General features: G+C 38.5%; 2 protein-coding genes across 2 annotated transcripts; one reads left to right on the top strand and one right to left on the bottom strand.

Annotated features, from left to right (window-relative positions):
- Positions 1–1002: 1002 nt before the first annotated feature.
- On the top strand, positions 1003–1489 carry gnrh3 (gonadotropin-releasing hormone 3; the record flags this gene model as incomplete). The annotated part of the gene is made up of 3 exons (XM_079833946.1): positions 1003–1140; positions 1242–1316; positions 1418–1489. 3 exons carry the CDS (start codon positions 1003–1005, stop codon positions 1487–1489), a joined length of 285 nt encoding a protein of 94 aa, XP_079690072.1.
- Positions 1490–10554: 9065 nt separating this feature from the next.
- On the bottom strand, positions 10555–13335 carry mgmt (O-6-methylguanine-DNA methyltransferase). Its single transcript, XM_079832806.1, has 5 exons — positions 13297–13335; positions 12938–13074; positions 11193–11329; positions 10855–10994; positions 10555–10779 (listed from the first exon to the last, which is right to left on the bottom strand). Exons 2-5 carry the CDS (start codon positions 13066–13068, stop codon positions 10633–10635), a joined length of 555 nt encoding a protein of 184 aa, XP_079688932.1. The 5' UTR covers positions 13069–13074; positions 13297–13335; the 3' UTR covers positions 10555–10632.

The following is a 13335-nucleotide window of genomic DNA, read 5'->3' as shown; positions in this document are numbered from 1 at the left end:
TTGGCTGGTTGGTTATTTCAAAGAACACAAGAGAAAATAAGGAAAGGTTAGTTAGTAAATGCTTGATTGGCAGTCAGATGATTCAGCCCTTGTTTGACAGAGCCATTACCTCTTTTGGCCTTTATCTCATCTGTTCCCCTGTGTGTTGATTTGGCCCTCAGAGTGTCTCTTTGGACCATTTAAACACATTATTTAATAAATCCTAGACTTTAAACAGGTCCATTAGCTAGGTCTCCTTGACAGTTCTTTATCAATTTTGAAAATCCAGTCCCAGGTGTGCATTAGAGTGTGCATTAGAGAGAAACCTGCACCTGCCCTGTGGTCGCAAGACTCCCAATGACGAAAGAGCACTCATTTTAAGAGGACCGTATAAAGGAGTCCAAGAACAGCACACTTCATCTTGAACAAAGACAGCAGGTAAGACATTCTGGACTATCACAATTCTGTAGTGTCTTCTGAATATCTTTAAACTTAAGACAAAAGTAATTTTAAAATATGACAGACTATAACCTGTTTATATTTGAAATGACATCTTAGCTGACCTCAGTCATTTTATGAGAAGTTACAGCAACTTAATTGCTTTGTGCCCAATGCTCAAGTTAAATAGACTTGAATTTCTGTTTATGGACATTTAAGCTGTTTTTGGAAAGCAGGCCTGTAGCATTTCTGTGCATTTTTGAATGGGTTTTGTGGATATGTAGCGTATTGCTAAACTGGGGTTGAATTTCATTACATTCATTACATTGTACTTTGACAGTACATTTTGTGGACTCAATAAGCTGTATTAGTCAATAATTAGTATATAATCAATAATTTTTTCCATTAGATAAAACCAAATAATTGCATAAGATTGCTTTTTTTTCATTGTAAGAATCTGAACTGGGGAATTTTTTTTTGTTGTTGTTGCTATCAACAACTAAACACCCCAAAATATCTTTTAGATGAATGTTTACATGAGAGTATATGATTTTGCCTATTAAATGTCCTTGTTCCAGTTTTAGAATGGAGTGGAAAGGAAGGGTGCTGGTCCAGTTGTTAATGCTAGTGTGTGTGTTGGAGGTTAGTCTTTGCCAGCACTGGTCATACGGTTGGCTTCCTGGCGGAAAGAGAAGTGTTGGTGAAGTGGAGGCAACATTCAGGGTGATTATCCTCTGCTCTTTTTTTTAAGTAGGGGAGACCGGGAGTGTTTTAACGCAGGGTGGTAACTGTGATAACTAAGATGTGTGATGTGTCTCTGACAGATGATGGATGCTGGTGACACAGTACTGTCTATTCCTGCGGACACTCCAGTGGAGCAGCTTTCACCAATACACATAGTAAGATTGTTCCTCTTTCTTATTGGATAACATCTGCAGCTTAATTTCCCAGAGTGAAAATGTATTTATTGATCAGTGATGCCCGTCTATTGTGATTACAGGTGAATGAGGTGGACGCTGAAGGTTTTCCTCTGAAAGAACAGAGATTTCCCAACAGACGAGGAAGAATGTAAAAGCATAAAAGATGAAGATGAACCCTTGGAGAAAATAAAAAAAAATGAGAATAAAATTCGGTATTAATTCCATGGGAACAACATGTTTTATTTAATTGTCCTGATGAAATATCCTCCTCATATGGTTTTAATAAATACTGCACTGGAGGTGCATATTTGTTCAAAATATGTACAACCCGTCCTCATTTATTATTAGACATTATGCTAATATGCGCTGAGAGCTAAAGCAAGAGTTGCACTAATTGTTCAAATATAAGCAAAGTCCTTTTTTCTCTCAAAATACAGACAAAAACATATAGGCTACAATCCTAACTTTGCTTCCACATGGTGGCGCTCTTGACGAAAGATTTACTATGGTATAATTTGTGTACTCTGGAGATTAGTCATTTGTGATCATATTTATTTACAATAGTCTATTAAATGTGTTGTGGCCAATAAATAGGCTTTTATCATCAATGTTTACATATAGGCCATTATATTGCATTTGTTAGCGGCTAAATGACCTGATTGAGAACATGGTTAAAAACCGTCTGTTTAACTGACTTGTCGAGTTTAACTTTCAGTCAAGCAAAATAGGCTCAATGAAATTAAGTGTCAACACTTTATCAAATAGCTACGCTTTTAGCGACTAAACATGTAGGCCTGAGACAGATCGACAGCTCATATAGTGATGACATTGCTCCACACATAGTTCATAAAACGAAGGAAATTCAGATGCGAGTGTCAGAGGTTAATGTGTGACATGAGATATGGCATTGCGTGTGAACTGCACAATGGTGTGAGTCTGAGTCTGACATAGGCTATCAATCAAATTTAAGTGCATAACATTATCACCTGAGTGCATGAAGAGCAGTCAACCATACACAGCATAATACATTCACCTGTGACAGATACAATCTGAGAATCTCTGACAACCTGTTTTGTCAAATAATGCAACATATATCAGACAGATTGTACCACCAACGCAATATTGTCATTGTTTTAAGGGTAGGGGCAGGTATGGATGTTAAATAAAGCCTCAAACCACATGAACATTATGCTGGTAGCACACATTGTAGCATTTTTCGCTGTCGAATTGTGCCACTTGTTTTAATAGGAGGTGTTAGAGGTGAGGGTTAGTTGTTTGCAAAAAGGTGCTCATATAAAGATTTATAAGGATAAAATAAAGTCTGCAGCATTTCTTACGATGTGTCCTGACACATTAAATGCTTTGAAGATTAAAACACCAGCATGGGACTAATGCAGCACAGGGATCATATTGTAAATCACCATCATTCTGTCAGTCAAAAGAGAATCTTTAGGCTTTAATCATAGTTTATTCTCATTCTGAACCATTAATCCAGTTTGATCATGTCTTACCCTGACAAAATGACTTACAGTAGACTAATTACACAGATACTCCCCTAGGTGGTTTCCCTTGTTCAAGTGTATCATGTTAATATGGTGTAAAACCTTACATGGATTCAACCCATTTGTAAGTATATGTGGTCTTATCCTCAGCAGATATAGCTTTCCACCTCTGCTGTCATGACATTTCAAAAGAGCATCACCCAACATCGCTTCTCTTTTACACAAGGTTTCTATAATTTTCATGCAGTTTGGTCTATCACACTTTTTTCTGCAACAAATTGTAAAAACACAAATTTAGTGTCCCGTTACATTTTTTTATAGCATTAGAGGAGCAAATCCATATAAATTAAATAAATACATACCGGTAGGCCTATATGTTACCCAACCTTTTTAAAAAATATTATTTTAAGCATTTTTATGTACTAAATTTTATTGCATTTTATTGTACAAAATTACACATTACTCAGGGTTTTAACAACAAAAGCAAAACAGTTCTGGTAACAAAAAAAAATTACAAATATTTTAGACAATTAATAGAAAATAAAACAGCTATTTTTTTCTGATCATGCACTGAACAGAAGAATATAAAAAAGTTTCAGACTCCTCATAGAAAATGTCACAGGAAATTAATACAAATATAGAGTAAGACACCTCTCACAGAGTCAGTTTAACAGAGATAACAGAGAGAAAAAAACCCACTGCTGAATGATTAGAAATTACAAGGAGTGTTTGCATTCACTAAGCACAATACAACTGTTTTTTTTTTCCTGTCAGGCACAAATTGCTGTTCTGTAAGGTGGCATGATGCCATATGTGAAGGCTTAGTGAGAGATCAGCACAGCCTGAGGCAGTGGAAGCTGCACATGTCACATATGATCAAACACAATATAAGGCAGTATCACACCACTGACTGTGGAGATCTCACCAGGGACGCCCTTCATTCATCCTCCCATTAAAGAGATCACGACTGTGTGCTTGACATACAGAGGAACAAACTGTTTAGAAATATAAAGTATTTGTATGGCAGCTAAACAGCGATTCTATGACTATTTGGGAGCCATATGCCGTGCGCATTAAAACATTTGTGGACTGAGATTAAATATTTAATGTAAAAAAATATATACAAGTGCTGGTCATATAATTAGAATATCATCAAAAAGTTGATTTATTTCACTAATTCCATTCAAAAAGTGAAACTTGTATATTATATTCATTCATTACACACAGACTGATATATGTTTATTTCTTTTAATTTTGATGATTATAACTGACAACTAAGGAAAATCCCAAATTCAGTATCTCAGAAAATTAGAATATTACTTAAGACCAATACAAAGAAAGGATTTTTAGAAATCTTGGCCAACTGAAAAGTATGAACATGAAAAGTATGAGCATGTACAGCACTCAATACAGGCTCCTTTTGCCTGAATTACTGCAGCAATGCGGCGTGGCATGGAGTCGATCAGTCTGTGGCACTGCTCAGGTGTTATGAGAGCCCAGGTTGCTCTGATAGTGGCCTTCAGCTCTTCTGCATTGTTGGGTCTGGCATATCGCATCTTCCTCTTCACAATACCCCATAGATTTTCTAAGGGGTTAAGGTCAGGCGAGTTTGCTGGCCAATTAAGAACAGGGATACCATGGTCCTTAAACCAGGTACTGGTTGCTTTGGCACTGTGTGCAGGTGCCAAGTCCTGTTGGAAAATGAAATCTGCATCTCCATAAAGTTGGTCAGCAGCAGGAAGCATGAAGTGCTCTAAAACTTCCTGGTATACGGCTGTGTTGACCTTGGACCTCAGAAAACACATTTGACCAACACCAGCAGATGACATGGCACCCCAAACCATCACTGACTGTTACCCCTTTTCCACCAGAATGAACCGGGTGCTAGTTCAGAGTCAGTGCTAGTCCCAGTTCATAGTTGGTTCGACTGAGGAGCCTTCTAAGAACCGTTTGCTTTTCCACATGCTGAGAGCCACAACAGAGCCATGTCTTACGTCACTGTATACGTCTCATCTTTCTCAGCAACGCTAGTGAGGCAGCAGGAAACACAAACACACCAGGCTTGTTCGAGATGCATTGGCGCTGCGCAGACGATCAGTGTATATCAAAACACTGCATGAGCGAATCAAAAGCATAAGGAGTCGTATGCTCTCGCTGGACTCGTCATACGGCGATCGGTCTGCACAGCACCGCTGCATCTCGAACAAGCCTTCCGTCAACAATGCAAATGTTGTGTTACTATTGATTCACATGGCTTTACGATCCTACAGCGGCATCAAAACACTACGAAAACACAGCGAATCCAACGCATTCATGCAGCTCGCCGTAATTTGCATAGACGGAGATTACAAACGAGCAGCAGCTGTTAGCTCCATTAGCTGCTATTTAAAAAATGGAGGATCTCAAGTTTGTGTTCATCTTGTTGACCCCGCCCCCAGCGCCTGACGTAATCGGTTCTTACTTCTAGCCCAACAATGTTTTGGTGCTACTTAAGAACCACTTTTCCTGGCTCGGAGCTGGTGCTTTGGGTGTGGAAACACAAAGAACCGATTTGAAACTAGGCTCTGGCTCTGAACTAGCACCAGCACTGCCTTAGTGGAAAAGGGGTTTGTGGACACTTTACACTGGACCTCAAGCAACGTGGATTGTGTGCCTCTCCTCTCTTCCTCCAGACTCTGGGACATGGGCGTCGGATGCAAAAAAAAATGTGGGTGGGTCCTCTCCAGGGACGTGCACAGGAATTTTGAGGGGCAGTTGCTCTGACCTAAAAAAAGGGCACTCCCCTACCAACTCCCCACCACCCCACCCTAAAAAAAAAAACCTCACGGGCTATATGAAGGACTTAGAATAACAGGGTCTTTATTAAAAAATATATACACAAAGAAGTAAAACACTGAAATAAAGCACTCAGTCACCTTAACTAGGGGAGCGCGGGGCACAACCTAACGCAGGGTTAGTTTTAACCCTTTCCGCACATGCCAGAATGACGAAACTTGGTGTATTTACTAGTTGCCATATCAACATTATTTAGAGAAAAAATAGTGCCAAAATTAAAAAATCTCTGGAAGATATTACTGAACATGTATTTAACCATAGCAAAAGTACATTTCTTACTTAAGTTTAGTTTTCATCTCTGTTTTTTGTGTTTATTTAAAATAAGACAAATCCATATTATTTTAATCTTATATCTGTTATTTAACAGTTGATATCGTTCTTTAATGCTGATCTAACAGCAGAAGACACGAGCCGCGATTTAAATCCCAGTTGCGCAGATGGGGTGCGTTGTAACACTGCGTTACAATGAGCCCCTATTAGAAATATGCCATTATATTCTATACTTTTATGAATTCTTTTGAAAAACCATGAGAAAAGGGTGAATAATGACTGAGTTAATGTTCAGAAATTATTAATTATTATTATGTTTTGAACTATGCTGTATAGCTGTATTTAGCGATGTGTTTGTAGTCAAACTCAAAAATGCTTATATTTTTAATGATTAAAAAATGCCATTATTTTATTTTAAAAAGTTAATAATTGTATTTTGTTGACAAAATATTTTAGTTTGTCTTGTATATTTTTTTGATTATATCAGGTAACATTTTAAGCTGTTATTTGGTCATGTTACAATGTACCCTACCTATGGGGCATGTTGTCACATTTCACTTCCATTCTTTCGGGGTAAATCAAGAAAAAAGCATACACTGTATTAATGAAACAAAACCACATAATTGTACTAGACATGTGTGCAATTAATGTGGGAAACAATAAATGCTCACCCAATAGCCAAGTGGATTTACACAAACTGAGAAAGTCAAAAAGCATTAGGTTGTGCCCCCCTCTCCCCTACTACTAATAATAACATAGAAAAACATGATTTGAGTCATGAAAATTCCTACATGTGACTGCTCCTCCTCATCTTAAATGGAATGTAATTATGAAACATTGCCATTAGTAGGCTAAAATATGAGTCTGATTATTTAATCAATTCACCTACACAGTGTCATGTCATCTTTATCACAGTGTAAAGTCTCTGTATCACCTGCTGGTTGGCTTTTTTTGCAGCCAACCCTTTTTTTTTGCACCCAATCATCTCTCCCTCTCCTGAATCCGCCTCTTTTCAGTGGGCATCTTGGCTTCAAACAATACCCAAAATAGTGATAGGATTTAGGCATTTAACCATTTTGAATAAAATAATTAATGTGATGCATTACTTCCATCATTCATTCTTCTTGCTAAAACGAAATGTGAGAAACTAACTATCAGCAGACATGTAGCTTAGTTTGCCTAATGCCTACCAAAAACATAGTAGCCTAGGCTGCTTGTCTGCAAGCTATCTGTCTGATAATTTAGGCTAAACGTGACAAACTCATCCTGGATTTATGAAGATTTTAATCATTTTATAAAACTTGATGATGATGATCATCCGTTTGTTATACCTTTCGTAATATAAGATAAGTCGTCTCACCCGACAACCGCGTCAATCTCCTTCTAGTGCCGCTCATGCTCAGCTCAGGTGCCAGTCGCGTGCAGCGCTGCAGCCACGCAAACAGAGTTTGCCCTTCCCCCCTACTGACTTTCACTTTCGGACGGGGGCTCGAATATGGAAGTGAATGAGGCTTTGCGATTTTTAATTATTTTTTTTTATTTATTTTTTATCTAGGCCTACGTCAAATTCTGCATCCATTGTAGGATTTTTTTTTTTTTTTCACCTCAGAAGGGCAACGTGAGTCGAGAAGGGCATATGGGCAGTTGCCCGGGCAACCTGAGCAACCCCCCTGTGCACGTCCCTGGTCCTCTCTCAGAAAAAAAAATTACTGGAGCCTAGATGCCATTTACATTAAGTACTGTGCAAATATACGGCTTTGTTTGCTAAACGTCTGGTTGGGAAAAACAAAATTATGGAAATCGCATTATCACTGAGAGTGGCAATAGTGTAGGGGTAGCCGCGGTTCAAATCCGCCTTTTGCCGAACTCACTCCATTTTCCCATCACATATCAGGTCGGAAAGGCATTTATTTATTTTTTTAAATGAAGAAAATATTAGAAAAGTGTAAATAAAGCATCTAACATGTGTTTAATAAGTGTTTATCGGTTAGGGGTAAGTAAACAGACATGTGCTGATTTAGAGACGGTAAAAGTGAGTGGGTCCAATATCATTGATCGTAAAAAGTGGGTGGGTCTTGTCCCACCCACATACAATGGTTCCGACGCCCATGCTCTGGGACCCTGATTTCCAAAGGAAATGCAAAATGTACTTTCATCAGAGAACATAACTTTGGACCACTCAGCAGCAATCCAGTCCTTTTTGTCTTTAGCCCAGACGAGACGCTTCTGATGCTGTCTGTTGCTCAAGAGTGGCTTGACACAAGGAATGCGACAGCTGAAACCCATGTCTTGCATACGTCTGTGCGTAGTGGTTCTTGAAGCACTGACTCCAGCTGCAGTCCACTCTTTGTGAATCTCCCCCACATTTTTGAATGGGTTTTGTTTCACAATCCTCTCCAGGGTGCGGTTATCCTCTCTATTGATGTGCTTGGACACAGAGCTCTGTGAACAGCCAGCCTCTTTTGCAATGACCTTTTGTGTCTTGCCCTCCTTGTGCAAGGTGTCAATGGTCGTCTTTTGGACAACTGTCAAGTCAGCAGTCTTCCCCATGATTGTGTAGCCTACAGAACTATGCTGCGTCCCAATTCGCATACTATCCGTACTAAATAGTATTCGAAAAAAGAATTAGTATGTCCCAAATCTTAGTATGTTGAAAAAAGTATTCCAAAGATTCCCGGATGGTTTACTATTTCCGGTCAGAATCCGAAGTGCAGATCGATGCGCACTCTAACGGCTGATATTGCCCACAACCCATTGCGAGATGGACGAGGATTCGATTAGAACTACAAACGCGGATAAAAAGTGTTTAAAAACTACAAACATGACGGTTACGCGAGTCTGACGGTTAAGTGGAGAGGATTAGATAAAGTGGTTTGAGTGAGCAATTATCAGTATTTAACCGGACGAAAAGATATTTATTCAATATTATCCACATTATATTTCTCCTTCAGCAGCATTGAGAACTTTTGTAATGATGCGTTTGGCCATTAACTTTGTTAACACTTGAGAGGAGTCTCTGCATTAAAGACCCACGAAAGGCAGATCAACGAGCGACTACATTTCTCTCCGATACGGTAGGAAATTAAATTGAAAGTGGGGGATTTGAACTGTGATGATGATTGACAGGGCAGTTTAAACGGTGACGGGACGCACGTAACAGAGTCCGTTAAAGATGATGAAGTAGTATGTCCCAAAGCTTGCATACTCTTCTGCTACACACTCAAAAGTATGTACTTTTTCTTCACAAAAAGAGTACATACTTTTAGGACGTAGTATAAGTAGGCGAATTGGGACGCAGCCCTAGACTGAGTGACCATTTAAAGGCCTTTGCAGGTGTTTTGAGTTAATTAGCTGATTAGAGTGTGGTACCAGGTGTCTTCAATATTTAACCTTTTCACAATATTACATTTTCTGAGATACTGAATTTTGGATTTTCTTTTGTTGTCAGTTATAATCATCAAAATTAAAAGAAATAGACATTTGAAATATATCGGTCTGTGTGAAATGAATGAATATAATATACAAGTTTCACTTTTTGAATGGAATTAGCGAAATACATTTTTATTTCTGATGATATTTTCTTTTTTGATAATATTCTAATTATATGACCAGCACCTGTATCTATTTGTACTTGAGAAAATAACCAAATTTACATTATGACACATTATGGATTGGCACAAAATAAAAACTCGCCACTGATAATAAAAAATATACTATTGTCTAGTACAGTGGTTTCCAACCACGTTCCTGGAGGACCCCCAACAGTGCACATTTTGCATGTCTCCTCAATCAAACACATCTGATTCAGGTCATCAGCTCATTAGTAGCCAAAGGACACATCCAAAATGTGCACTGTTGGGGGTCCTCCAGGAACGTGGTTGGGAACCACTGGTCTAGTACACATTTGCCGGGTACATTTATCACTTTGACAAAATAGATTTTGCCATCAAAGGAATAAATTACATTTTAGTAATTTACAGTTATATTAAAGCAACACGCCACTATTTTTGAAAATAGGCTCATTTTCCAACTCCCCTAGAGTTGAGTTTTACTGTTTTCGAATCCATTCAGCCAATCTCCGGGTCTGGCGGTAGCAGTTTTAGCATAGCTTAGCATAGATCATTGAATCTGATTAGACCGTTAGCATCTCGCTCAAACATGACCAAAGAGTTTCGATATTTTTCCTATTTAAAACTTGACTCTTCTGTAGTTACATTGTGTACTAAGACCGACGGAAAGTGAAAAATTGTAAATTGTAAACTGTAAATAGTCCCCAGTACGATCCCTGTGCAACTTAAGCAGGTTGTCACGTTAGTTATGTTGACGGAAGTTAGCCTATTTTCAGGTGCTGCATAATATTTCACAGTATTATTGTATTATTTTGATCAATTAAATGCAGTCTTGGTGAGCATAAGTCTTTTTTCAAAAATACTGAAAAATATGAATTAATTTAATATTTCAATCTTTTGACTGGTAGTGTAGATAATTTATCCACCATTAATAATCATCTGGTTTGCTTTACAGAGCTGTTTATTTGCTTGAACATTTCTTATAAAAAATGTAGTTAAACGTAGTATAACTTATATAAGCATATAAGCACTTGCTGCAAAATATATAAACATAATAATAAAAAAATGTGTTTGTGAACAAAAGAAGCAGCATGAAGATTTTGGGGTCCATCAGATGGATTAATCACTCTTTGAAGTATTGAGCTCCAATGCTTTTTTCTCATGAGTGAGCAACCAAACTTTAATATCATCTCCCTTTCCTCCCATATATGATCCACTGTCGCCTGAACTGCGGAGCACCCGGTGGCACGGCACTAGCAGTGGAATCTGAGAGAACACCAGAGAAAAAGATGCATCAGATGAGATAAATCAATCTGTCATAATCAATGCAACAAAACTCACAGGGTTTTTCTTCATGGCCGAACCCACGGCTCGTACAGCATTTGGATTCCCGATCATTTCAGCAAGCTGCTTGTACGAGACTGTTTTCCCAAGCCCCACTTCCTTCAACAGAGTCGACAGCACATGTGCTTTAAAAGAATCTGAGAAAGAGAGAGAGGGAGAAATATATCCTGGGCTGCGTTTCTCAAAAGCATCGTGAGCTAAGTTGATTGTAGAGACCATTGGTGGCGATGGTTCTACGATCTACTTAGGCTTACGATGCTTTTGGGAAACGCAGCCTTGGTTATTATTTTAAATGAGTCAGAGGTGAAGTGAGGTAATGTGTGTATGTGACTAACCGCTCTGCATTAGCGGATGGTGTAAGGCAGGCAGAGGAAGAGTGCTGATGGATTCGGGTTTCATGAAGTAGCACTGAAGCCAGTTAACACAGCACTGTAACGCTGGGTTTATTTCTGACTGGCCAACAGGGCGTACACTACAACAGGATACACATTAAAGTCGGCATGAAACAGAAGTTGCAATAGACATTTCTTCCCTATAGTGATGTATATTCGAGTGAAATGGCATCTCGAACAAGGAAAAATGTGGACGGGACTTGATTTTGACCATCGAGAATTGATTGGGTCATTGGATGGTTGTGGTTTGGTAATGCTTTGATCTCATGCGAGTGGCAGGTTGTCCCGCCCTAGTGCCAGTAAACGCGTGAAAAGGGTGGGAGTGAAAAAAATAGGTTAAAAAAATAATGATGTGCACGGATAAATAATTTATAATACTGCAAAATTCGATAAAAAAATAAGATGTCACTTGTGACTTTAAAGCTGCAGTCCATAACTTTTTTTAGTTAATAATTATCCAAAATCAATTTTTGAGCAAGTACATAACCAGCCAGTGTCACCATCTCCTTACACAGGCCCTTTTCACAACGGTAAGCTTGTAATAATGTGTTATAATTTGAGTGGTACTGGTAGCTTTCTGCTGGAAATTCAAGCATGGTGCTATTCGTCTGCATACGTCACGTATGCATACATAAAGAAGGAGTCCGGCTAGTAGTAGGATCGCATGTGAGGATGCTGCAGGTGGCGGATCATTTATAGCCTTTTCTCACAGCAGCTGGAAACATATCATTTAATGATCGTTATCCAGAAGGGTCCAAACAACAATCATCAGTGACAACTGGAGATTCACCCGTAGTCAAAAGTAAAAGATTAGACTATACACAAATTGAAATCTATAGGTAACGCTTATACACACTAAATACACAGTCACGCAATGCTGATGTTGTTAACATTAACAATTTGAGAACAAAGTATAACAATAATAACAATTTGCACGGTTTGATGTGATGTGATCATTAGATTTAATCACTGTTGGTAGCGTGATTTATTGTAACGCTTCTTTTCTCAGTTGGTCAGAACAAAGTGGCAGACGTGTTACTTGTTCAGATGACATTTTGTGGGGAAAATTCTTATTTTGGTCATACTTCCAAGACGTAGAATCTGTGATTGCGAAGTACAGTATCCACACCGGTGCAGTGACTGACAGCCACACATACTCCTCAAAACATTAGATTCATCCGCGTTGAGGAGCCATGACGACGCACAACCCAAGTAAAGATGATAATTCCGCAAATAACTGCAGTTGCAGATTTCAAACAGAGATGGCGACAAAGAGGCAAAACTTACGGACTGCATCTTTAAGCTTTCAGTATTTATGTTTATATAATTTACAATTAAAGCAAGCAATTTAATTCACAAACGACATCCCAGGTGTTCTAGTTTATTATTATAATACTTCGATCATCAATCGACAAAACCTGCATGCAATTAATAACCACTGACAAACATTTTGACTCATAAATCAGTTATTTTTTAGTTTGTAAAAAAAAACGCACGAATGGAATTTAAGAAGACTATACGACAACAAGGCATTCAGGAGGGTTTAAAAACAGTAAAGCATCTTATAAATTGGTTAATTTGATTCAGAGTTTTTATTAGCTTAATTTCTCCCATACACTGCGCTTTACGAGTAGTTTACATGTTGTTATTGGGTGCTGAATCAGTTTGTGTGGATGTTTGAGAGTTACCTCTCCTCCTTGTCTGTTCCCAGTTTGATTTCAATAGTGTGGACTCCCTTCTCACAGGCGCTCAGCAGGATTTCCCCCACTGGCGAGCTAAGAGTCACATCACGCAGCACACAATGACCGCTGTCAGACATCGCAAACTGAACAACAAAGTCGTAAAAACAGTTTTTTTGCAGTCTATGGTAAAAACGCATACAACTATGACAACCTACTGCACAAGCAGCGGCCACACATCATAATCCCTCACGTCACGTGCACACAAAACAACAGTTATTTTTTTGCACACAAGTGTCACTGTAAGTTAAATATCACCGACAGTTAATGCATTATTTTATGTTGTGAGCTGTAAAATAAATACCTACACGATTACAACGAACAATGAACGCCAGGGTTTTTTTTAT

The sequence above is a fragment of the Gobio gobio genome, assembly GCF_949357685.1.
Source record: "Gobio gobio genome assembly, chromosome: 13".
NCBI classification, from domain to species: domain Eukaryota; kingdom Metazoa; phylum Chordata; class Actinopteri; order Cypriniformes; family Gobionidae; genus Gobio; species Gobio gobio.
The sequence above is the reverse complement of the archived record's forward strand: the minus strand, read 5'-3'. Positions and strand labels throughout refer to the sequence as shown.